Source organism: Rhodnius prolixus, unplaced genomic scaffold, assembly GCF_049639745.1.
Source record: "Rhodnius prolixus isolate KJV_2025 unplaced genomic scaffold, Rpr scaffold_2, whole genome shotgun sequence".
Classification (NCBI taxonomy): Eukaryota; Metazoa; Arthropoda; class Insecta; order Hemiptera; family Reduviidae; genus Rhodnius; species Rhodnius prolixus.
Genome location: NW_027411592.1, coordinates 28879521 through 28907181, shown reverse-complemented (window position 1 = coordinate 28907181; position 27661 = coordinate 28879521). Strand labels below are relative to the sequence as shown.

Here is a 27661-nt window from a genome sequence, read left to right as displayed (position 1 = left end):
GAAAATTTGAATAATTTTGAATATTTTTATATTATTTCCTAATATGAATTGATTGATTAAGTACGAACTGGGAACCTTAAATTGTTTGAACAATATAATTTTAAATTTAGGCGCCATGCTAGCCGAGCGGTTAGAGGCTAGGCCAGCAAAGCGAAGATGTAAGTAATATGGGCAGTAGATTTAGCGTATTCCTCCGCATATCTGTGAACATATTTCGAAGTGGCTTTAAATGCGCAACTACTTTTTCAAAAGTTTAGGTTTTTTCCCTTTTTGTCGAATGGCTTAAGCACACCTGTCCAATGGTTTCTAGTTTTTTTTTTTTTTTACCTTTAATACCTTGCATTTCGTTATTTATTTGAGAGAAGGAATTGTAATCGTGCATATTTTCGATTTTGAGTTTACAATGGAAATATCTGTTTTGGGGTCTTCTGAATTCGAAAAAGTAGTTTTTACAATTCACTGTGTATCTGTTTGCATTCACCGGAACATAAAAATAAAAAAATAACAGGAAATTCAAATTCCATATTTCGCTTAGGTACCAATATGGTTTTGGTCAAAGTCGATTTACTAGAAAATTCCCTACCATCTTACATCAGCTTCATTCATGTTATATACACCTTACTTAAGATAGAATCTTAGACGAAGAAGTGAGGAATAAAATGAACCCCACATAAATGCCAGGATGCCACGTTTACATGGACAGCTCAGAACTAAGCAAATGCTCTAGTTCACAAATTATCAAAAGTTCAACCTTAAAACTTCCAAAGTGAATTGCTTTTAATATTTTCCAATTTGAAGATTTTTTTTTTAGATTATTTTTTAAATAGATGTTTTATAATTGTTTAAATGCAATTAAATACTAATGATTATATAATTTGTTCTTTCAGCATTTACTTTGGCGACACTAACTGATTCAATTAATATCACCAGCGGTTTTCAAACTGGTTTAGCAATGGTGTCAATGATGATTGGAGGTAAATAATAATATCAGTGCGTAAACTATTAAATTAATTTAATCATATCCTATATTTGTAAAGTCGGTCGGATTTTATAACGTGGCGGTAAAAATGGTATCTTGTTGTACAGTTTGGTACATAATTTGCCAAAGACTATTTAGGACCAGCTAGTTGATGTGGTTACACAAAACGATGGTAATTATTAATGAAAATAAAAAATAATAAAGCTGGAAAGAAAATGATAGCCTTCTCAGAAGCAAAACTTACTATGACATTATCGTTGTATGCTCTGTCCAATGCTCTTTTACAGAGTTTCCAAACTGAAATATATATTATTTATCTCTCTAAACATTTTTACAGGAATGATGTGGCCTTTGGAAGCAGAACCGGTAGTAATCAGATACTTCTCTTTGATATTACCAAGCACTCTGCCTACTGAGTCTGTACGGTCACTAACTATTAGAAATAAAGGGTTTTCTGATGAAGTTGTTTATAAAGGATTTATAAGCTCAATAATATGGTGCACTGCATTGACATTGTTAACGTATGTAACCGTTAAAAAAACTAAAGGTAAATCATTTATCAAAATATAATTGTAATAAATATTTGGTAATCATAAAAATAAATTATTCTATAAATTTTTTAATCGTAAGTGATTATTGTTATGAACGAATGAAACGAATCAATAAAAATATACTGTATTACAAAAAAGTACTGTATAAAAAATAAACTCTTTTACAAAATTAAAACATTACAAAATACATTACTCGCTTCGGTTGGACATGTTCTGAAATTGAATACTTTTATGAAAACTCATTATTTTAAAAAAAAATATATATATATATTATAAAAAAATATCCGGACAGTACAAAAGTGAAATGTAAAAATTAAGACTGATTCTATAGGTAACTTAAAATTCATAAGACTGCCAATTACTCTAAAACATGCAAAATCATTGCTGCCAAAACTTAGGAAAAAAAATTATGCATTTTAATTTTTTGCTACAATTATTAGTGGGTTGCATTCTCTTTCGCATTACAATTAATGGTGTACACTAAGCTTGTTTATTATTATTCTTATTTCACCTTAATTTTTTACACAATCCAATATTAATAATTCATTAAGATTTTTCAGTTTTGTTGTACACGTCAATTACTTGAAATAAAATTATTGGAAACCTCAAAGTATTTTTTCTTTAAAACAATCCCTTGACTTCAATAAAATAGTGTCAAAATAGAGTTGCATACATCCAAACAAGTTCAGTAGGCGAGCTAGCTTGATTTAGAGCATGTGCTAGTTATTGTAATGTTGTTACTTTGTAGTTCATGTTTATTAAAACCTTATTACTAATTTTAATTTATAATGAGCGTCAACATCTGCAGTCATCAGCTACGGAACCACTCCCATGAACATATTGAATCACAAGATACCAAAATAGATTGTCTAAAGAGAGGAACCAAAATTTATTATTTCCATAAAATTAGAAATTGCAATCTGGTTACATTATCATCTAATCTTGGACCACTTGGAATTGAGTTGTTTCGATATCCATGGCCAATAAAACTGTGGAACTAAATGAAAAACAATATGCAACTGGGAATTGATTTATGCAAACCTAAAAGCAATGAATGAATCACAAGTCATTCAGATCATGTTCAGAGATTGAGCAATCTTAAGATTAAAATTTTTAGAATGCAGGCGGCTAAGCATACTCCAAAGTAATAATAGTGGAAGAAATCACTAAAGCAAATGTGCTCCTCCCTAGTACAAATCTCATAAACAGGGCTGAACAAAAACTCACATCAACAACTGCCATGGCATCGCAATATAATAAAACAATTTAACTACTCTTTATACATATATAAATATGTATAAAAATTATATATGTATAAAAAAGAGAGTTGTGCATTACACTGAAATAATACTTTGTAGGGAAGAATAGCCACCCTCCCCGCTCAAAATTCCCATTAATCAAATTTATGGGGAAAACAATTTAAAAAAAAAAAGTTTATCTCTAAGGTAACGAAAATAGAAACTTTAAAGAAAATTGTTGGAGCAATTTTTAGAAAAATTCAAGAAATAAATAATCTATTCGGTAAAGTGGTATTCCAATTGTGGAATTTCATCAAACTGAATTCTACCAACATAATCCTTCTTTATAATATACAATAAATCCCAATAGTTCTTTAGTATAAAACCTTCACACCTCTCAGAGAAGTGTCTTAATCAAATTTCCCTGGGAAATCGTTTCAAATAAAAACTGTAGATTATTATGAGTAGAATGTAGGACATAGTTTAAAGGAAATCGTAGGAGCCATTTTGAGATGATCTCAAAAAAGCCAAAAGTCCCCTGAGTAAAGTGGTACTTCCAGATGAGGGTTTTTGAACGCCAGGTTTCAGTCAGGTCCTCTGATAGGGTCCAATCTAAATATAAACTTTCAGCTTCCTTCAATTTTTTAATTTTTTTAACTTTTTCAGCCTCACATGACCTCAAAACAAATATTATCTTTTATAACTTTTAGTTTTTGAAAATAAGTTTTTCACAAACATACTGAACAAAGCCAATTAAAAGGCAAGTTAATCTTCCAGTTATCAAATGAGTTTCCTCCGCTACTTTTACAAAATAATCAAAAACAATTTCTGAAAATGTTGAAGAAAGAAATGGTTAATCAAAATTTATCTTCATTATTATTATTATCATTCCACATTACACCAACTGGTTAGAGTACCTAATTAATGACCATGACACAGGGTACATTCGCCTTCTAGTTGCCTACATACTCCGGATACCCAGGATAGAGAGGGCTTATTGGAATTTATGACGTTGAGAGAATGAACACAGTTCCGCAACCGCCTAGAATTGAGTTGGTAGGCGCTGACGGCTTTAGTTGCCGCCTGACCGTCAGAATAGATAAGTACTCTCCTGTATTGGATATTTCGTTTTATTATACATCTCCTTGGCAATATATGACAATAACCTCTACTTGAAGTTTGGGCCCACCTTCTTATAAATTCTTGGACTGCGGTAAAAGAATGCCAACTTCAATCCCTTTCAGGGTCTTGGAGCCTGCACTTGTTCTTATTTTTGGAGCTTGGAGTCTACCTGATGGAATCACCAATCACCAGATAGTCCACAGATCCAATCTGGCCTATCTAATCTTGAAATTGCTCCCGAAGTTGTCCTTGAGAATCATGCAATCTTTGTCATCCCTAGGATTGAGTTCAACGATAATTTATAATACTTTCTTGATGGACAGACGAGTTCTTCCTGTGCATATGCGATTGCATGATTTTGCAAGTCGTCTTTCTGGCTTCACCTGGTATGAAAATATGTAAAGCAACAGGATTAATTCTGCCCTGAGTCCCGTAAATGTAAGGGGTGGTCCTACATTCTAAACAATATCGAAGGGAATGGTTTTACGTTCACAAAATTAGTGGGAAGTTTTCTAGCTCTGATGAGCGCTGCCTGTTAGTTATTTGATGCACTTAATAGTTTATTAAAATGTCGCTAGATTGAGCGGTAAGGCAGACATTTGTTTTCAATTTTTGCTTTAATTCCAGTAAATGGATAATTGCACCTTTCTAATCATCCTGAACCTCTAATTCATCGCTTTTCTGCTTTATTGCTTCCTAACTTGCTACAGTGCCACGCATTTACGCAATCCTACGACCGGTTAAAATCAGTAATATCTCAATCGAGAAATGAGGTCACGCCTATTATAAATGAGTGATCATGAGATAGATGATAGGTCTTTTGACGAAGAAAAGAGAACTAAATCGTAAAGAGGGAGATAGAATCCAGACAAGAGTCTACAACATCAACTCAAGAGGCCATTTGTTACGATAAAGAAACATAGGACAGGTGCACTCTGCCTAGTGAAGTTGGACGAAAGAGACAGAAGTAAACACCAACTGGACCGGATAAAGAAAATTTATTGTTATTTTCATTTTGTCTTATTGATTGCAATGTTTGTATTATTTACAGTTATAGTCTTTTGCATACTTGTCCTTACCTGATAAGGGTATGAAACGAATGGCCTGGGCTAAGTGGATCAAAAATAAATTTGAAATCCAGAAGCAGAATTATGTGGAAGGTTGCTCGAAAAAAACAAATAAAGAATATTAAATTAAAATTAGAAATACAAATATTTTCTATCTCATAATTTTTATTATAGAAGTATTCTAATTTACAGAGTTTCCAATAACTTTTTAATTTCAGAGAGGACGAGGTAATGTGAGAACCTGCCAGAAGCTGATGACAATTCAATTGTTAAATTTAATATAAATTTTATATTACCTAATTCAAAATTTACAAATAATCTTGCTTCAATGTTTAAATGTTTAAAAAATTTGGTTTTTACTTTATATTTGTCTTAGAATTTTCTAATCTGAATATACTTAAGTATTCTATATTTTCATGTTGAATTATTTAAACTGGGAAAATCCCCCCGTTTAAACCCAAGAATATTTCTATAATTTATTTATTTAATTATATTGGACTCTGACAAAAAATACTTACAAATAACCTGATTCATTATAAGATATTTTAAATCTACCGAACAGCCGACACTTCTGGTGTAAAAAAGGAAAAAAAAAATCAAGAAAACAGATAATCAACTAATTATTAAGACAGGTTTAAACTATTTTTGTCTACAACTATTTTTTTAATAATACCACTTGCAAGGTTAAAAAACCACATCCTTACTAAAATAAAACTAAAATAAACATAAAATAAAATAAAACAGTAATAATAAAGTTGAACACAAATTATAACCTTGTAAAAAAAGAGCATTATTTCTAATTTTTTTGTTTATTTATATATCCTTGACTTTGGCATTTATGTAGATCATGGAGTATGAACTAAACGCTGTCCTTGCTCCTCGCAAACGCCTACCCTTAAAAAAAAAAATCGTAACTACAGTAATACATTAGATACCCAAGATAAGATCGAAGGTGGATGATGAGTTACATTAATTCATGCATTAGGAGACAAAATGATAACAATCAAAAGAAGTATTTAGGGTGAACAATACTTTTTCTTACAAGAGAGTGTATACTCCAAAGGAGATGATCGCTTACTTCTTATGGCACTTCTTCCCAGGAGTACTGAAGGTGACAAAGTAGCCCCTCTAAATTATTCCCTGAGTAGAGGAAACATCTAAGGCGTTGCCCCATGCTTACATATTCTTCAGAGAACTAGCTGGAAAAAACAAACGTTGTACTGGTTCTTGATGCAGTAAAATCAAACGAATTCCTGTAAAGAAGTCCAACATTGTCTTTTGGAAGAAGGCACTAGCATGACTGTTCACCATGAAGATCAAAATTCATCTCAAGTTCAGTTCGCCATCGACGTATCCACGGTACATTAGGTAAAAAGTAGAAGTGACCTAAACCCAATCGCTACAGCACACCATCTCACAACACCTACTCTATGGCCGATATGATCTCGAGCAGCTAGCCAACCTAGTAACTATCACTGTTCATTTCATTACAAAAAAAAAAAGAGTCTCGACACTAAAGATAATTTATCAGGACATAAAGCAGATTTTGCGGGAGTGTATATCAACAGCTTTACATAAACTAAGTGGATGTGTGTATATAAGTATGCATGCAATGCATAATGAGATAGAAGAGCATAATAATGGTGTATGCATGAACAAAATGAAATCTTCTTACTTGCAAAATCTCAACTAATACGACTAAAATTTAAAAGAAACGTTTTGACTTGTATTGCTGTTCGAATTCTGTTTCTTTTGATGTTTTGATCAAGAGTAAAGTAAATCTTTAACTAATCTGATCTTGTAACGCAAATAAAAAGCGAATCCTTCAAAAAGGATGCATCTGGTCAGTTGTGGAGTCAAGGGCAAAGTGAGAGGTTGTTTCTGCCATGCCGGCGAAGGTTATGCAAAATGTGAAACACTATACATACATCTCATTCAAGCTCACGTGCTAACAACGTTAAAAGTATATAGCAGTTTAATGAAAACATTGGTTAACTAATTCGTTCTTCTATAAAACTGCAGAATATGGAGACGGTGTGCTGTCTTCATTATAAAAAAATAAAATGATATAAAAATTTTGTTTGATATCTTTGTGATTCCGGAAACTAAAAAAGCAAAGGTAACGAACGACCTAGGGACACCCGAAAATGCAGTCTTAAGAGTTGTTTTCATTGTTATTTACTCTGAAATTGTTCAAGCTTTTTAAATTCTAACATCTAATAGGCGCACTCAGGAGGTTGGTAGAAATACCCGGAATATTAATGAAAAATAAAAGTTTTCTAGTAATATGGTACAAAAAATGTAATTATAACGTAGATTATATTATATTATTATTATAATATATTATTTCAGGGATTTCAGCTCTGAAATAACAACTAAATTCCCTTACACCTCTTTAGAAACATGAATCCATCTGTTGTCTGCGTGCTAAATTTAATTCTTTTTTCTACATATTGGACGTAAATTTAGTTTAGATTACTAGGTGATTGCCGAGTTGCCTATTCCATCGTGACCTAGGGATCTTTGCACTAACCTCTAATCGGATCAAACCTGTCCTTTTTGTTTAATGACTTAAGTATCTGGAGAAATCCTCATGGATTGTTCTTAAAAGGCAAATTTGTCATTGCAAAAGAGCCGAACCCTCAAAATCGCATTTCGCACTGACGGAAAATGCTAAAAATGTTTAATGCAACTTTTCTTTTTTCTGTCAGATCTATACAGGCAATGTGTGGCAGGCTGCAGTGGCCATTAAATCGTTCGAATAGCCTCCCGGTCTATTGGACTAATGCCTCAGTTAACTTAGGTGAGTAGCTAATTATGAACTTTTTTGGCTGCCTTTCGTTTGAGGTTGTTACCCACCATCGCTTCGTCTACTGCGGCATTCTAACGCTAAGCGAATGGCTCAGATTCTTTAAGAGTAACTTGGAAAGTGTCAAGGGCTAGGCATATTGCCGTCTTGGTACTTTTTTTTTTGTATGTCCAGGCATACTTATTAGAATTTCCATTCACATATTCTTGCATTGTCCTGAATACTTCGGTGGCCAGTAGAGCCGCCTGGATAACTCTTCTCTTACTTCAGCAGCAAATTGTGGGAGCTAGCTCTGTCAGAAAAACTGTGGCCAATTTTCACAGCCTTACTTCTCGAATTAGCACCAGCTAAATCCCTTTTCAGTATCGGAACCGCAGAAGAACCAGAGTTATAAGCTTCAAGTAACTATTTAGTTATCTATGATTATCATTGTTTACTTTATAGCTTAAAGATACATTGTTATGTAAATTATTTTGTACTTTATAGCTTAAAGATACATTGTTATGTAAATTATTTTGTAAACATTTTCTCAGAGACAATCTCACAAAAAAAGTGATAATGCATTCTAAACAAACGAATAATTTTAAAATCAAAAAGCAATGAATTACTTCTCAAACCAACGTTTTCAGAAATTTAAAAATATGAAATACTGACATTTTTAAAACTAACTAAACTACACAAACCTTATCCCAGACAAAATACGTCAACCTAATCCGCTAGATAAACATTCAAATATCATGAATCAGGTTTACGAGGATAGAATTGACACGTCAATATGTGTGGCACATACTCATTTGGAAGGTCCTGCAGGTATAAAGGACGTTGCATATAATTATAAAACCAAGGACTGTCCATAATTTATTGTCTATGCGAGAACAAAACTGCTAACGAAGTAATTTGATTCTTAAGTAAATTATTTGTAGAAAAAATTATCATTAATTGGAAAAATTGTCGGCATATTGATAATTTGAATACCAATTTGGTTGCTGATAAACAGTAAAATTTATTAAAATTAAATTTACATCTTCCTACGGATAAGATACAAGGCATATAAAATGTATTGGCCGGTACTCAAGGTCCGCAGCAATATGTCTTCATAATTCAATTGCTCTTAGGTGAAAACGTCAACTACTGGAGTCCCTGGACGTATTTCAAGCAAAAAAAAACAACTTTTTTATGAGAGGACACTCAGGGCTTCGAAAGTCTTTGGATGGGTGCACATAAACGAGTTCATCCAAATACTGCCGCTGTTAAAGCATAGTAAACTTTTGCTGCATACATATTAAGTTTATATTGACGTAATGCAGTCTTCTAGATTGTTCTTCCTGGAAACATAAGAGATTCACGATAGATCTTTATGATGTCAAAAATTTACCGAGTTAATAATTTCCAATTGCAAATATGTGAAGTTAAATGCCGGTAACTGGCTGACTACTGATAGTTGTTGGCCCTATGTTAGTAAATTTGGAAATATTATGAAGCCTGCAAAGCATGTTGGAGATTCTCTGATAATTTGGAGTCTCTCCCCTATTTCAATTTAATTAAAGAGAGAGAGGACTGAATAGATAGGCACCACTATGATGTTTCAGCAGCCTAATTACAATACAAATATTTCAAAACCACTATACTCACTTTATTGTAAAGTATATACATGCATAAACTTTCTTACCATGTCAGATGTTTATTGAGGTTATGAATTAACAAAAAAATAATCTGATCTCATAAACAGTTAGAAGGAACACAAAATAAACCTCTCCATTACGTTGGTTAGTGCAGTCGAAGACTTTCAAGGTCAAACACCAGGGAGCTCTCAGTTACTTTCACCTAACGCTTAAAAATGTGACATAACATATCACTGAGAAAATGTGCTAATGTATTCAAATTCAAAACATTTAATCAAAAAACATACACTGCTCTTCCGTACTATTCTTGATGTTCTAATTTAAACATCTTGAAAATAATAATTGTAAAACATATTGCATTATTAATGTAATTTCTAGATTATAGAACTACACATTACACCGAATGGCACGTTTAGAGAGAACTTAGTAAACTGAAAAATCCATTCAGTTAAGTTTTAGTTCCGGTTGCGGAGAGGTAAAATACAATCTGTACAACCCTGTCGTGCCTCCTGGACAACTGTTCTTAGGAGTAGACCAACAGAGACTTATTAGAATTACCTCTTGGGCCGGATTGAGATATTCAACCTCAGGATGCTCAATCTCGCTGAGAACTGGGTAAAGAAATTCAACTTCTTGGGTGAGGAAAGGAAGCATGATATCCTAGACTATTGCTCCCCTCTTTTCACATTTCCCTTGCAGGTAGATTTACCTGAAAGCTGGCACCCCATCTTCTCTAGAACTTCCCTGGAGGGGTGGGTTTCTTGTAGATTTTGGAGAGCCTTTTGGAGGTTTTCTCAAGCAAAGTTGACTCAGAGGCAACCTGAAAAAGCTGAGTCAAGGACCGTGATAGCACTTGCAGATTTTGTTGAGTGATCGAGGCAACTTCAATAACTGATTACGATATCATTATTCAAGAGAGATTCAAACACTGACATGGGAAATTACCAGGAACAGAGGAGGAGGACTCTTCCAGGAACCTTCTCAGATCCTGGGATTTATCCGACATTGGAATTGGTGGGGTTATTGTAGGAATTTGTCTGGATTCTATTAAGGGGCACAACCGATGTACATTTAATTTCGTAGTACACTATCATTTCACGAGGGCTCTTTATGATGTAAAAGATACTATGCCGCACATTAACTATTCCATTTCTCGCCTTGAACATTTCTAAAAGGTTACTACTTGCGTTTTAACGCTGTTGTGTTGATTTGGTGTATAAATAACAACCCACCTTTATATACATAGATATTTTTAATCTGCAAGGACAAAAATGAATTAGTGATTCCCGTTATGTTGTTTTTTTTATTCCCTTTGACGAAAATAAAAAAAAACGAATTATCATCCTGTATTAGTTTAAACATTGCTTTTCGCACTAAAGGGAAGTTAGAAACACTACAACGTTAAAAACTGAAATCTATTTAAAGCATTTGTTGCAGCTAAAAAGTAAATAATTGAATTAATTCACTCTGTTCCCGCAATTGGCCTAGAAACTATTTGTCGCTTCATTTTGAAAGATTAAGGGCGAAATAGATAAATAGTTAGCTATAAATTTCACTATTATCATGTAAATTAGCTTTATCCCTCAAAACTTTTATCAGTACAACACTTGCCATATTTTTCGGTTCCTGCGGCGTGCTGCTGAGTTGCTGTAATCATCAACTCTTGAAAATATGAATGGTATTGTACATTTTGTGAACTAATTTCTTTCTAAGTCAAGTATAAAAATAAATTTCTAATGCATTAATATGTGTGAGCTAATCACGACTAGTAAGCATGGAAAAATCAATCCCTTATAATAGTAAATGGTGAACACAAGGCTAAATAAGAAGGGAAAAGACTTAAGCGGAACCAACCTTTATTGCAATTAGCCACAAAATATAACTGAAAACGTTTATTTTCCTTTCCAATGCAACAATAAATATTGAAGTGAATTAAAAACCTATATCGCAAAAAGATTTTCAATGACCACGTGTAATGGCCAGCAAAATCTTATTTCTGATTAAAGAAAAATTCAAAATTCTTTTACAGATTAGAATTAGGGTAGTCTAGAGGTAGTCCAAATATTAAGAAAAAAATGGATCTCATTCTGGATTTTCTGTGAGCCATTACAAGTAGCTCTACTATTTAGAAAATGTTCGAACACACCTGGTCTAAGTAAAAATGGCCTCACTTGAAAAACAAATTTTCACTTTGCAAAAATGCATTTCAGTTACTGACTTTAGAGAGTAATGAGATGCTTTAAAATATAAAATTTCATCATCTCTTTGTTCTCATAAAAGTTACTGCTTTTTTTTTCTTCTTACTTTCAGTGTCTTTAATAAATTTGACAAACTGTAAAATGAAAAGGCAAAAATACTAATTATTATGGAACGTGTTGCTTTATTAATAAAAGATTATATGAAGCTCGAGTAGGATTCTGTCGTTGAATTTTCACTTAAAATATCCCTTTTCAGTTCCCATGAGTACGAAATTGGTTTTCACAAAGTTTTCAGTGTTTTTGTGAGTTTTCAGCGTAACTCAAACGGATATTTTGATATTTCAACGGAGTTTGGATATTTTGACTCCTTACCGCCGGGCATACTGCACTTATGGTGGTAATAAACTTTGGACTGTTCTGTAAAGAACTACAGTACATTTTTAGAATTTGATTACATTTTCTCGAACAATTCAAGTTATTGCCATTTCAGTGCAATGTACGGCCACGTTATCTTCATAATGCTGTCAGGGATTTCAATAAGAAAAATTCCAAATTTTAAAAGACTCTAAATAGAAAAATCTTAGTTATAAGCGTTTTTTTAAAGAAGAAAATTCTATTTCGTGAATTGCCGCAAGAGACATGGTGCATGTGTAGATTCTTTTATTTTAGATTTTTTTTATTTCTTTCACTACAAATATATTGTGAATTATTGCTTTTTTGAGATGTGATTTTCCTTCGCAGTTGAAGAAATTACAACCAATTTTTTAATAGACTTTATTTTTGCAAATTAAAGAAGAAATTAGCATAATGGTGATTTGCATTGCACTCCTGCGCGAGAATACCAGATCGAGTTCAGTTTGCCTTCAGAGTATTTCTTTTTTAGGCTAGCAGTGCGTTAAAAAATGCTGCGAGCACCAATCATCTCAGATGTTGCCACAAATTAAAAAATAATAATATAGTCTTCCTTAGACAATGCAAATATTATTACGAAAATGGTAGTTTAATTTACTATATCTTAGTTATTACAATTGTGTTCCCATTAATGTCTACAATAACAAGCATTTTCCCATATTAAACTTCACGTGGAAAAAAAGTAATTTATTTTAATGGAACAATTTGTACTTATAAACATGCACTTATGATAATTAAAACAGAAATGAATTCAGAACCGAAAAGCCAAGAACCGTCACTATCGCTTAAGAGTTAAAATTCTGTAACTCATTTTTCTCTTACTAATTTCCATTTTGGCTCTCACTTGGTTTCGTTACATCTAAGGGGTCGTACTTAAATTACGTAACGAACGCAAGGGGGGAGGGGGGTAAGGCTCGATTGTTACCATTCGTTATGGTTCGGGGGAGGGGGTTTTTTAATGCTTGTACGTAATTTTTCCAATTGAATCTATAATTTTTTGGTCATTAATGGAAAAATACTAACGATATTTTTCGCGCCAAATTCTACTATAGCCAACCTTCATACTAAGTGATAATGTAATTAAATAAGTAATAAATAAAAAATATATGTTTGATTTTAATTAAATACTATGCAATGACGATATTCCATAACAAAAAATTACGTACATTTGGCTAGGGGGGGAGGGGAGGTTGACATTTTGTTACGATCTGTTACATCGGGGGGGGGGGGAGGGATTAAAAAGCTCTTTAAATTGCGTTACGTAATTTAAGTACGGCCCCTAAATGGCCAGCAACAACCAAGGTTAAAGCCAGCGAGAGTGTTGCCAGTGGGCAACTTCTCTTCTCCAGTTGATCCAGCCAAGTAAAAAATACTTAAATCAGTTCCATTAATTATATTTTTCCGTATTGCAAATAAATAAATATTATTTACTTTGATTAAATTAGACAATTCATTAGGAAAAAAAAAAGTATAATGCGATATATATTTACTGTTTAATGCCTACAATTAGATCCTATTTGTTAAGAGTCCGGAGAAGAACTCCAGGGTAAAGCTTAAAGGCAGGAATTCTTCTTTTCCGAAGGGCCGAGCCCTCTCAACCGTAAACGCCCTTTCAACTGACGGAATACTATGTGTTACTACTACCACTATTTCTTCTTCCCTCTTCTTATTAAGCCAACATGTATTTAAAAAGACTGCAGTGACTAGTCATCGACAGCTCCGGCCTACTTCACCTGTCTAGAAGCCGTCCGAGAACCACATTAAGTCCATAAGCTTAAGAAAATTACTCATCTAATAGTGTTTTTTTAGTTTAAAAAAAAGAATATCCATTTATATTTAGAAGAATTTCTTGGCGCGTATGCTGTGAGGCATTAATGCAATAATAATAGTATTATTAAATTATATTAAAATAACCATTCCATTTAATTAGACTTTAAATTAACATTTTATTCTCAATACATTTATTAAGGTTATTTATTTATTTTTTTCAATTAATAGTTTACTTAATTAATTTAAATATATGTAAAATTTTTCCAACTTTATGTTTTATAATAATTGCCATTAGAATATTTATTTGCGCGGCAATTAAAGAAATTGATTATTGCGAAAATGCAGAATATTGCGTCAAGGGCCGATGGCGAATTAGTAACTGGACGAGTAAGAAACATTTACGAACTAGTTATATTTTATAATATAACAATATTTTTTGTACGATTATAACAAATAAATTAATTAAATAAAAAAAAATCAATTATTATTCGAACTTCAAATATAGTTGGATTAAGGCGCCACGATAGCCGAGCGGTTAAGAGGCGAGACCTGCAAAGCTAATATGTATTGTGGAACTGGGTTCGAATCCCGGTCTTTAGGCCTTGGATTTTATTTAAAGGTTAATAAAAGAAATTTACAGTAAAGTAGGTTTGCTAGTCGCCTCCGTCCACGACACCTAATTGGTAGTTGGACGTAAAGCCCGCCTGAAAAGATTGGTGGCAGTTACTTTACTTTACTTTTTATAGTTGGATTCCTAAGCGGAGATCCTCGGGTTTGAATTCGGCTTCTAGGCCCTTAGATCTTTTTCTTCCTAAGAACCTTTTGTTGCATCCAGGCTATGTTTACTCTAAGTTCTATAAAGTTCTCTCAACTACACTTTCAAGATAAACAAGAAGCTCTTTAGATACAGAAAATCTAAGGGCCTAGCAGCTAGATTCAAACCCGAGGATCTTCGCTTGGAAATTCCACTGTATCAATTGTGGTAGTCTTTTTCTATTTGAACGAGAAAAACCCAAAGATGGGAACTAACGATTCGCAGTTTTGACAGAGTGGTGGCTATTTTCACGGGATTTGGCTACCAGAATGAAGGAATTTTTAAAAACACACTTTACACACTACATTTCACATTTCACACACTAGAAGCTAAGAAATCTTAGGTTTATTATCCCATTCGAAAAAAAAGGTTTAGTTTTACAAGTTAAGTAGAATTTTTTTTTTAATTGAAATTTGCAACTGCAACGATTGTTGCAACAAGCAAATGTGATGTAATATAACAATATCATGAATGAAGATAGGCGAAGGCACCCAGTGGCGACACTTCATTGACGTGAACAGATGCACTATATTTACGGTGACCATTATTTTTGTATCAAAAAACAGGACAAGGAGCAAAAAACCTATAAAAAATATTAATACGTTTATTAACACGAGATCGGTTATTACAAACAATGGCCATATAATATGGTATATGTAGGTTAGTTTAGTTATTAGTTTATACATGTCGTTTAGCGATCGATGTTTACACTAGTCGACTAGTCTACTCTATCGGTAAAACAGGTTGTGTTTTACGTTAAAGGTTCGTCCAAAGTTAATATACACAGAAAAAATTTTTCTAAACTATTATTTGCGAACTTAATTATTATATTTAATTAATTACCATTAATTATTATACATTTATACTATTTTTTTACATTCAAAAATTAAATTTGAATATAATTTAAATTTCATTGAAAAACAGTACAAATAAATAAAAACAGGACATTTATGCTTAAAAAAAAAAAAGGACAGCGTCTTAAAAACAGTACTGTCCTGCCAAAAACAGTACGAATGGTCACCGGAACTATACTGCTCTTATGAGGAGAGTAGATCGCGGGGCCATTTTCGCTTCTATCTCCTTGGAGGATTACCTGGTAATGTGGAAGAAGATAAGTGTTCAATTAAAGGATTAGGATGACCTGCTGTAAAGGAATGAAATGAATAATGATTAGAATTTTGAATAAAATCGAGGGATACGTTAATGTCTGAATTTATTTATTTCTCTATGGAAGTATAAACACCGTTGGAATATTTCATCAACAATGGGATCAAGAAGAGCTGATGGTGCGGAAGGAAGCGTATGGTATTAGAAGAAGAGTGGGGAGATAACTCCCACCTCTGTGTTTACTAGTGTCTAGACTGTTGCAGGGGGTAAAAACTGTAATTGAACACAAATACGAGAATTCACTCCACCGCTAAGAGGTACAGTGTAACCTATAGTTGGTGAGTTCGGGCATTACTTCATCTACTAGCCCCTACACCATATTCAGGTATCTCTTTTACTATATCTGTAGTTTTAGTGCAATTAAAGCAATGAATGTGCATTAAGTAATGTACAACTAGTTCAGTCTTGTCAGATCTGCTTTTTAATTAATGAAGTTGATTTTCTGGTATTTGGCTTAATGTTTTAAAAAAAACCTATTTAAAGACTTTGTTGCAGATATTATGTAAACTGTTGGTAAATTTAAGCGTTTTATTTCACATAATCACTATAAATCTCCGCCTTTATGCAACCTTATATCGCTTTTTCTTTGAAGTGTTCCGCACACTCATTGCTAGAATTGTTTTCTCAATGTAAATAATCGTAAATAATGAATAGACACATGCTTTTATTTTGTATGTAAGTACGTTCTAATGAATGATATTTATTTGTCTGACATTGTTGTATAAGAACTATTTTGCTTATAAGTTTTTAAGTTTATGAGCGAGTTGGCAGTAAGAAATTAATTATCCTAAAGAGAAGTGCAATAATCAGAAGGGATTCGTGCATTGGGCTCTCACGGGAAGATGCCGGGTTTGAGTCCAGCTTTACTCGATACAACAGAGTAGGACCTGGACTTTCTCAATAAGTTTTCCCCAATCATTCCGGTCTGCGGCCTTAAAACGCCATCTTCTCTTGTAAAACCGACGAAGGAGACTTCCCCTACGTCATTCAGCCATCTAAGCGAGGGCGCCTTTGAGTCCATGCACCATTTGGTTTGCTAATTAATAATTTTTTATGTAACCACCCCGCAGGCATCCTCTCCTCGTGTCCCAATCATCTTAATCTCACTTTTTTTTTATGTAGGCGACTATATCTGGCTGACCAAAAACATTTACTTCAATTCTTCATTTTTATACTTATCTTCCAATTGCCATTCACGCTCGTGAAGTCAACTATCTTTTTGGATCAAATTCTATGTTTTAAGAAATTAATTGATTTGAAATTAAATTAATTGGATGAAGACAAATTTATGAAAAGGAACACCAGAATTTTATTATTATCAAGCAGACATAAAACCATTGCATTTTCTGTTTCATTTAATGGATAGAAATTGTTATCTTATTTCTTTCAGCCGTAATTATTTTAACATTCGACTTTCGACCTAAAGCAGAGGAGTCAAACTGGCGACCCCCTGAATAACATTTTTGTGGCCCACGTTGTTCTGAAATAAAAATGAAAATTGAAAAAAATGGTCATGAAAAAAAATTAGCGCTTAGGGAAGATCGAGGCAATACCATATTCATAATTCCTTCCCACGTTAACCCTTTAGCTACTGAAGACAAGTATACTTTGGCCCAGTGCCTTACCTGGAAGCCTGCGGGCGAGGATAAAACACGCTGCCTCAGTTCTGGCGACGTTTGGAAGCCATATGTCCTGCCACTCTGAGTTGAATTCCAGAATGATTCGGTTTTAAAAGACAAAAAGTAGTATGAATTTCTAAAATATATTATTTCGTTCTCAGTCTTTGAATTCAGGATATAGCAAAACTTGTACGAGGAAATCGCTAGCCAAGTTGCAGGTAAAAAAGGAATAATTTTCGTTTTATAAATACAATTATATAGTGTTTGAAATATCCTATCCACATTCTTGAATCCTCACTGCAGACTATAAATTTAACAAGATTTGTAAATGTGATGTGGCCTGCGTGAATCTTGCCTGTAGCACAAATATGGCCCGTGTTTTAATTGAGTTTGACACCTCTTACCTAAAGGGTTCATCTTTAGTAGAACACATTCACTAAGTACATTTATATTACACAAGCACTGATGCGCAACTGATGATCCCTAAATTGTTAGAGGGATTTGCCACCGATATTTATGAATCAATTATGTTTTCTCAGTAATAAATACCCTGAAATTGTTTAATAATTCTTAAAATTGTCTTAGTTGACAATAAAATAATCATTAAAATAAGCTAGAGTGATCATTTGTTTCTTATTCACCAATCCTGATGTGACTGCCCTTTATGTATTTCAAAAAAAGGATAATGCGAAATGGGAAATGTCCAGTTTTTAGTTAAGCCTAATTATCTTAGATGCTCTCTAAGTGTTAAATAATAATCGATTTTTTTTTCTTTTTTTAAGCGATCGATGTGATAATTTCAAGCAACGTACCAATAGTACTGAAATCATTGGAACTGTTCCAACCTGTTCGGTAAAATCCCTATTTTTTAACGTTAGAAACTCATTGCGTTAAAAAAATCACTGAGTAGTTCATAAATATTGGAGGAGAGCTCTTACAAAAGTAAAACTAAATTCACTATTAGCTGAAAAAACATCTAAAGGTTCTCTTTTGAATGTCGTTGATTGTTCACAAAGAAGTTATGCAAAGTGGACAATGTGTAAATCTAACCTATTTTATGATAAACATTTTTGAAGATTCGTTTTGGGGTTCGCGGAAGTAAAAAAAAAACCCTGTTTTTGGGTCTATTTTTATTAATTTAATTTAACTACAGCAATAAAACTCCACAAAAAGTCTCTTTGCTAAGAAATTCAAACAACTGTAAAAATTAAGATTTAAAAAGATGAAGCTTTTCTCTGAGTGTGATAAAAGCGGAATTTTTATTTTTATTTATTTCATACTGCTTTTGGGGTTTATCCCCTTAGCATGGAGTTTGACATTGATACATAAATACAATAAATTGATACATAAATGGTAGATATAAATACGCAAAAAAATAAATTTAAATTCGTAAAAACAAAATTATATGAACATCCCAAGAGCTTTTCTTTTTCTTTCTGTCTTAAATCAGACCTTAACTTTCAATAGCTTTTTAAGAAGTTACCACTCTATAAAAGCGGAATTTGTAGAGCCAACATTTTTAAGAACAGAACTTTTTGAAATGGTATTGTAGAATCTTTTGCAAATGCTAATGGTATTTATCGTCGGTGCTGCAACAGGAAATTTCTTATGGCCACACCACACATTATCTGATGTACCTACTTATATAATAGATTAGTCCTTATCGTTCACCAATTGGTAATTATCCTTGAAGAATGGCTACTAAAATTGTAGCCGAATGATTCTATAAATTCTCTTGGTAGAAGCTGTTCATCTTAAGTCGTATTTTATTAATTTAATATTGCCAGGTACAAGGAATCCATTTTAGTATAGTAAATAGGTCGGTGATTATTGTTATGTAACATAACTTTTTAAAAAACAAATTAAATAGTATTTAAAAATCCATTACGTCGAATTTTAGCGGAAAAATTATAAAATGAAAAGAAACTGAAAATATGGAATATATCGTGATTATCCGGTTTAGAGCCCAAAACAGTCGAAATCCGCACGTGATTCCAACTTTCTCATATTCAGTCGAAATCCAGTGCACGCATAGTTACGAGGGTCGTTTGAAAAGTCCGTGCAAAAATAAAAACTACTTAATTTTTTGGGGTAAACCTTTTTTATTTTTCAACATAGTCTCCTTTTAGGCTTATACACTTCGTCCAACGCTGCTCTAGTTTGTTGATCCCTTCCGAATAATAGGATTTGTCCAAGTCTGAAAAATAGCCATTCGTTTCTGCAATCACGTCCTCGTTTGAATAAAATCTTTTTCCCGCCAGCCATTTCTTCATATTGGGGAACAAATAGTAGTCCGAGGGAGCCAAGTCTGGCGAATAGGGGGGATGTGAAACGAGTTGGAACCCTATTTCCATTAATTTTGCGACCACAACTGCTGAGGTGTGAGCTGGTGCGTTGTCGTGATGGAAAAGGACTTTTTTGTGGGCCAATCGTGGGCGTTTTTCTTGCAGCTCGGTTTTCAAACGGTCCAATAACGATAAATAATATGCACCTGTAATAGTTTTACCCTTTTCCAGATAGTCGATGAGGATTATTCCTTGCGAATCCCAAAAGACAGTCGCCATAATCTTTCCGGCCGAAGGAACGGTCTTCGCCTTTTTTGGCGCAGATTCCCCCTTGGTAACCCATTGTTTAGATTGTTCTTTGGTCTCAGGGGTGTAGTGATGTATCCATGTTTCATCCACAGTGACGAAACGACGCTTAAAGTCCTGCGGATTCTTCTGGAACAGCTGCAAACCGTCCTCGCAACACTTCACACGATTTCGTTTTTGGTCAAGAGTGAGCAATCGCGGCACCCATCTTGCGGATAGCTTTGTCATGTCCAAATGTTGATGCAAAATATTATGTACCCGTTCATTCGAGATGCCCACAGCACTAGCAATCTCACGCACCTTCACTCTTCTGTCATCCATCACCATATCATGGATTTTATCAATGATTTCTGGAGTAGTAACCTCAACAGGGCGTCCAGAACGTTCAGCGTCACTTGTGCCCATATGGCCACTCCGCAAATTTTGAAACCACTTATAAACTGTTCTAATCGAAGGTGCAGCGTCACCATAATGTTTATCAAGCTTCTCTTTAGTCTCCTGAGGCGTTTCGCCTTTCATAAAGTAGTGTTTAATCAACACACGAAATTCTTTTTCGTCCATTTTTTGAAAATCACTCGACTTCCTCGTTTCAAACGAATGCCAAACACAAAGAAATAGACCGATCTGGCTGAAACTTGGTGTGTGTTCTTCCAAGAGATGCTACTAACTAAACATAACCTCGATACGCGCCAGTGGTGCTATCTCTCTGACTTTGCACGGACTTTTCAAACGACCCTCGTATATCAAACACTGAAACTGAGATTGAAATGTTTGCAAAACTAGAAAATGCCGGATTTTTCCACTCCTTTTTTTTTAATTAATTTTTTTTTGTTTCTTCTAAAGGTAAAGCACTAATTAGAAGAGTATAATTACAATCTAGCTCAATTATAGATTAGATCTTGCTTCACTTTTCTCATAAAACTCTGCCTTGTGGGACGACAGTGTGCAAATTTATTATTTTTATTACGTAAAACATACTTTTCAACAATGGAGACTGCAAAGAATGTTTCAATACAATAGATGTGAAATACTCTTCTAATTGTTAACTATATTTGTTTTTAACCATACAGATTCTTGGCAGTTCCTTTTGATTAAAAAATAATATTAGGAAAATGAATCTAGAGATATACAAACTACGTTCTTTAAATGAGCCCAATATTAGAATTTAAAGGTATAGCCGATTTTTATTTAGCACGTTGTGATTTCTAATTGCGATATACTAGAATTATATAATGTTATAATGAGAGAGGGGTGCTTAGGAACATCTAATTGTCCGCTACAAAGTAAATTTTGGTGTGTATGCTTTTGGGTGTGGGCCTAGAAGGAAAGGCTTTAGGTTGTGTTGAATGTAATGTGTTTGAACATCTAGGTAATATTGCATTTAGGTTGTTATTTATTGGATATTTAATAGTGTGAATTTAGTGTGAGGATCATTAGCGGCAAGGCAACTTCTTGCTTTTTGTAAATATTTAAATATTGTAAATAATCGAATGTTAGTTTAATTTGTTGATTAATGAATGGTGAAACACACCTAATCTTAATTCTTGCTCTTAAGTTATTAGATTGGACGTTAGCGGTTAAATTTTTGGAAAAATTTAGAAAACTTAAAGTACAAATTGTTGTAAGTATTTAGTTTATAAAGTACTAAGTCGACTTATAGTATATTGAAAAATAAATTCTGTCAGTGGGATGCATGCCAAGAATATTTCGTGGCAGTCGCCTCAGTACGGTAAATACAAATATGGGATATTATAACAATAATTTTAAAAAATTATTTCAATTTCAAATTATAATGATTGCTAATTTAGAGAAAAGTTTAAAACATTCACTTCACAAAATAGAACTTAAAGTGAAACAATATTTAAAAAAAATGCCTACTTATATTTGTATTGGATCAGTCGTAGAAATTCTATTAGCTACGGTTCGCTCCATTCAGTAGCCCTGTTCTGAACTCCTTCTTCTGAACGGCTATTCTCAAATTCCCTTCAATCTTAGATAATGTGTTTCACAATCTTGACTGCCTCTTGCAGTCACAAGCTGAGACTGGGACAGTGTCATGATTTTGAAACGGTGCAAGTTATGATTTAATGCTTCTATTTGCGCAAATGGATAAAGTCAATGTCTAGCTTTACCAATATGCACTCCCTTGCAACTAACGGAAAATTTCTGTTATTTTCTGTTGCTACCGATTCTAGATTCTTTCAGTTGTAATAAAGAGGTGCCTGTATAGAAAAGCTAAGCAGAATACATTTCTGACTTTTCGAAATGTTCTCTGATTAGTCTCCAAAAATAGTTTTTTATTAGTGAGATACAGACTATTTCTAATTTTAAAAACTAATTTAGGAATCAGCAGAAGTTTAGATTTATACTTTGAGATAAAATTTTTTCTTAAAACCGTCAAGTGTAAATGAAATTAACCTAAAATAATGTATGATTACAAAAAATCCAAGTTTAAAATAGCTGCGCATTTTAATTGATAAAATTGCAGAAATATCGTGCAATTGTTCGCACCATATTTAGTACAATATATATATATATACTATTGCGAAAAAGATCTTAGTGTTTACCACAACATTCTCTTCAAATAAACTGCGAAGCCTTGAACAAGGGATTAATGTGTAATGTTAGACTATGTTGCAATTTTGTAGGGGAATGACCAGTGAATCAAAATAACAAATAACAAAACTTCCGTTAATTTGATTAAACAACTGATATTGCAATTTATATAGTTTATAACAATATCTGATTTGTGTATGGGTAATTGTTATCTTTTTTAACACAAAGGATTGATAATAATTTTTTTTATTAAGAAATTTAAAAATGGAGTCATCATGCACTCCACTTTTTTTTAAGTCATTTATTTGCTTTGTAAAACCTACGACTTTTTGAACGATACTGTTGCATAATGTTGAAGTAATTATCAAGTTAAACATCAAACCGTCCTCAAAATTACAAAATTTATTACCGCTACAAGAAGTGACTTCCAATTTGAGTAATACCCACTTTGAACGGTGCATTTACTTACAAATTATACCAAAAGTGCAATATAATATTTAAACAAATTTCTTTATGGCGATTGTACTAGTTGGCAATGATTTTTGTATTTTCTTGACTTCAGTTAAAGTAACACTTGATAAGATCTCAGTCATAAAGTGAAAAGGGGTTTAACTAGTGCTTTTAAGAATTGCTTAGCTATCCAAAAAAGACCCTTACCTCCATTGAAGCCCTTAAAGCGCTTTGCAGCGTTTTATTGTTCCATACAATTTACTCGGATGCAGGCACCTGCACCCAGATAACCCCTGTCATCAGGTACCACCCATAAAATACCATCCGTCTCTGTTAACCACAAATTAAGTTATCTTTCTTCCAGTTAGTCGTTGCAGATGTGAAATTTATTTGTGAAATCTTATCTTTTATTGGTCATATTCAATTTTGTAACCAGGATTTTGGCTTTATGAGATGATGAAATAACTTGAGAATAATCGGAACAGTCCAAATAGATATAATTTTAAAATACGAGGGTCGTTTGATAAGTCCGTGCAAAAAGAAAAACTACTTAATTTTTTGGGGCAAACCTTTTTTATTTTTCAACATAGTCTCCTTTTAGGCTTATACACTTCGTCCAACGCTGCTCTAGTTTGTTGATCCCTTCCGAATAATAGGATTTGTCCAAGACTGAAAAATAGCCATTCGTTTCTGCAATCACGTCCTCGTTTGAATAAAATCTTTTTCCCGCCAGCCATTTCTTCATATTGGGGAACAAATAGTAGTCCGAGCGAGCCAAGTCTGGCGAATAGGGGGATGTGAAACGAGTTGGAACCCTATTTCCATTAATTTTGCGACCACAACTGCTGAGGTTTGAGCTGGTGCATTGTCGTGATGGAAAAGGACTTTTTTGTGGGCCAATCGTGGGCGTTTTTCTTGCAGCTCGGTTTTCAAACGGTCCAATAACGATGAATAATATGCACCTGTAATAGTTTTACCCTTTTCCAGATAGTCGATGAGGATTATTCCTTGCGAATCCCAAAAGACAGTCGCCATAATCTTTCCGGCCGAAGGAACGGTCTTCGCCTTTTTTGGCGCAGATTCACCCTTGGTAACCCATTGTTTAGATTGTTCTTTGGTCTCAGGAGTGTGGTGATGTATCCATGTTTCATCCACAGTGACGAAACGACGCTTAAAGTCCTGCGGATTCTTCTGGAACAGCTGCAAACCGTCCTTGCTACACTTCACACGATTTCCTTTTTGGTCAAGCGAGAGCAATCGCGGCACCCATCTTGCGGATAGCTTTGTCATGTCCAAATGTTGATGCAAAATATTATGTACCCGTTCATTCGAGATGCCCACAGCACTAGCAATCTCACGTACCTTCACTCTTCTGTCATCCATCACCATATCATGGATTTTATCAATGATTTCTGGAGTAGTAACCTCAACAGGGCGTCCAGAACGTTCAGCGTCACTTGTGCCCATATGGCCATTCCGAAAATTTTGAAACCACTTATAAACTGTTCTAATCGAAGGTGCAGAGTCACCATAATGTTTATCAAGCTTCTCTTTAGTCTCCTGAGGCGTTTTGCCTTTCATAAAGTAGTGTTTAATCAACACACGAAATTCTTTTTCGTCCATTTTTTGAAAATCACTCGACTTCCTCGATTCAAACGAATGCCAAACACAAAGAAATAGACCGATCTGGCTGAAACTTGGTGTGTGTTCTTCCGAGAGATGATACTAACTAAACATAACCTCGATACGCGCCAGTGGTGCTACCTCTCTGACTTTGCACGGACTTTTCAAACGACCCTCGTATATGTATAAAAACAAGGCTACACTACACTAGACTGTCATGGGATTTAAAGGAAAAGTCTTTGTACCGCTACGATGAAAAACAAAAACAAAAAAAAATTAGAAAATAGATTTCTAGGCATTGTGGAGTGAAAGGTTATTTAACCTCAGAATATGGTATTCAAGTTAATTTTGTAAACTGATAATTTGATTGGTAGCTTTACTTTGATCTTTTTATTTTTTTTTTTTGTTAATAAATATTAAATATTTTTAAGAACTTCTTGGTATATGGTTTAATAATTACTATTTATGCTTTGTATTTAATAATGAACACTTCGTATTTAATATTGTACATTTGTTCAATAATTTAAAGCAATCAAATAAACAAAGATAATACTATTGATTTTGTAAATTAAGGACAGTCTTCTTCTCGGTTCATACTTAACTTTATTGCCCTTAACAATGCTACTGCTTTTAAGCGTGACTTATATAAATACTATACATTTGTATACCCTTTTATAAACTGATAGCGTAAAAACATTTTCTTTAATAAATTCCATTCTTCAATTTATTCTCTTGTAAAATACCGTTTAAAATAAATAAATTCTAGGATCCTTTATAAAATTAATGAAATATGAAGATTTTGTTTATTGGTTAAAAAAAAAAATATTAATTTATGACAAATAAAATTATTTAGCGATAGAAAGTTAGTTATTTTATTATTCTAAAAGAGTAAAGCGTCCTTGGTGAGGGGTTGAAGTGGGGACTTTATGTGTACATTGAATAAAGCGTTGTGCTCATTGAGTGATTGATTACGTTCCACTCAGAACTTACATTTCTAGTGATTTTATTTTTTAAAAAAATATGTTTCAGAATATTGTGACATGACATTACTGACGCTATAAAGGAAATAAACATCAAAATGCAAGCCAACATGTCGGACATGGTGATGGTACGAGATGCGTACAAGAGATACGGACAAGGGACCACACCAGTTCTCAATGGACTTAACATGACCGTCCAAGCTGGCACAATGTAAGTACAAATTTTGGTAACTTAATGGGTGCTCTTTTTTTTTTCTATTTGAGGCCAGTTTCGGATTGTCATTAGACGCAATCTTTCTATTCATCTAATTACAATTCTATGGATGTTTCAAGTACTTAGCACAGCTGTTCCAATTTTTTTTTTTGTATAGATTTGTCATTATAGTATAATGACTTATTATATTTTATCTATTTATGACAGTTTCTATGTTTTCCTCCATTAATATTCCTTTTTGTCTTTGCTTTTATCTTTATCTTTCATGGAAAGACGCTTGAATAATACGACCCTGTTTTTGGGCCACCCTAGTCTGATGAAAATTTTCATTCCTGAACTTAATTACTCATAAAGCCTATTTCAGGTGTACCGAATACTAATGGGAGTTATGCTATTTTTGTTTTTGTATCATAAATTTATGTCGATAAATCTTACCGGCTAAATAGTACACACTTTGGGCGCCACGGTAGCCGAGCGGTTAGAGGCGAGACCTGCGAAGCTAATAATGGATTGTGGTACTGGGTTCGATTCCCCGGTCTTAGGCCTTGGATTTTATTTAATGGTTAATAAAAGAAATTTACAGTAAAGTATATTTGCTATTTGCCTCCGTCCACGACACCTAATTTGGTAGTTGGACGTTAAGCCCCGCGTGAAAATAATAGGCGATTACTTTCCTTACTTTTAGTAAATACTTTGTAACCGACATCAACGATAGCAGATCTATCTACTCAAATATACAGCGCAAACAGACGAATATCTCCTTCGATCGACCGAAAAATGTTCTTTAATGGATACTTGAGCTACAGGTTTAGTTTTGCAAAATGGGGCTATCAAATACAACCTCTTCATTACGTGGGTAACTTCGAGGAATAATTTTCCTTTCATTCCAAAGCTTGAATGCTATTCTGCGAAAGAAATACTACATCTACTGCATTTTTTTTTACAGTTTTTTAGGCTCAACCACTTCTTATTTTTCTATCAAAAATCAGTAACTATTTTTCTATAAGCATTCTAGTCCGAGTGCTGTTGATGCGTAACTGTTCAGTTGCAATAAGGGCTTCCTCATTGCCAAATACTAGAAACGTAATGGTTGTGTCCAGTCCATAAAACCAAAGTAATTGAATTTAGGAAATTTGGTACTAAGCGGAGGTAGGTAGTTGTGATTGTTTAAAGAACTAGGAAGGTTTAGTACGTGTTGGTAAAGCTTGGTATGAAGGTAAGGGTACGTTCACAACGGAGCTGTGAGCATAGATGATAGCGGAGATGATAGCAGTGATGATGCATCAGCGATTATAGAATAACCTAGTACATTCTTATGTGAGCGTGCACAACGAAGCTGCGACTAGTGACTCATACTCGCTGCTATAAACGAGCATAGATGATAGAATTGAATTTTTCATTTTTCTGCTAGCTGAACTCCAGTATCGGAGCTTCAAAATGGACGTAGAAAAATTATTTAGTGCTGTCTTTACTCATTATTTTTGGTTATTATTTTATTATTTACTTTTAAACAATATTTTGTTTTTTAAATCGTGCTTACATTTACTTTCATGTGTATTTATTTGTTGTTTTTTTTATCAATAAAACCATTACTTACCTAAGAGTAATCACTAGTTTTTCTTCTATGGCTATAGGATTTCCATGACAATTTTTCCAAAGTTTTCTTAATTTTGACCTTATTTTTTCTAAAATATAGTCGAATGTGGGTGGACCCATCCTCACATATTAAAAAAAACGATCCGGATAATTTCTAAGTTCCTTATATAAATGGTGAAATTCACCCAAAGTACTTCGTTTTTTATTTATGGGATGTACATGATATTTTCTAAAGCGTTTTTTCTTTAAAATATACCATTTCGTTGCTGCTGAACATAAAAACT

General features: G+C 33.5%; 2 protein-coding genes and 1 long non-coding RNA gene across 6 annotated transcripts in view; 2 read left to right on the top strand and 1 right to left on the bottom strand.

The window, feature by feature from the left end:
• Positions 1-2140, top strand: part of LOC141449419 (ABC transporter G family member 20-like) — a 72950-nt gene extending 70810 nt beyond the window's left edge. For all 3 annotated transcript variants that reach the window (XM_074118854.1, XM_074118853.1, XM_074118855.1), the window contains 2 exons: positions 888-974; positions 1317-2140. In XM_074118854.1, the coding sequence (XP_073974955.1) occupies positions 888-974; positions 1317-1549 (320 nt within the window). In that variant the 3' untranslated portion in view covers positions 1550-2140. The remainder of the gene's footprint in view (positions 1-887; positions 975-1316) is intronic.
• On the bottom strand, positions 1920-9837 carry LOC141449428 (uncharacterized). Of its 2 annotated transcripts, none has more exons than XR_012455506.1 (3): positions 9436-9837; positions 6000-6156; positions 1920-5851 (listed from the first exon to the last, which is right to left on the bottom strand). It is a non-coding gene; the product is annotated as an uncharacterized lncRNA (long non-coding RNA). The 2 variants fall into 2 exon arrangements; XR_012455505.1 differs by having other exon boundaries at positions 6036-6156; positions 9436-9825.
• Positions 9838-15918: 6081 nt separating this feature from the next.
• LOC141449417 (ABC transporter G family member 20-like) overlaps positions 15919-27661 on the top strand; it is a 60729-nt gene continuing 48986 nt past the window's right edge. The window contains exons 1-2 of the mRNA XM_074118852.1: positions 15919-16073; positions 25617-25778. Coding sequence (XP_073974953.1) covers positions 25666-25778 — 113 coding nt within the window. The 5' untranslated portion in view covers positions 15919-16073; positions 25617-25665. The remainder of the gene's footprint in view (positions 16074-25616; positions 25779-27661) is intronic.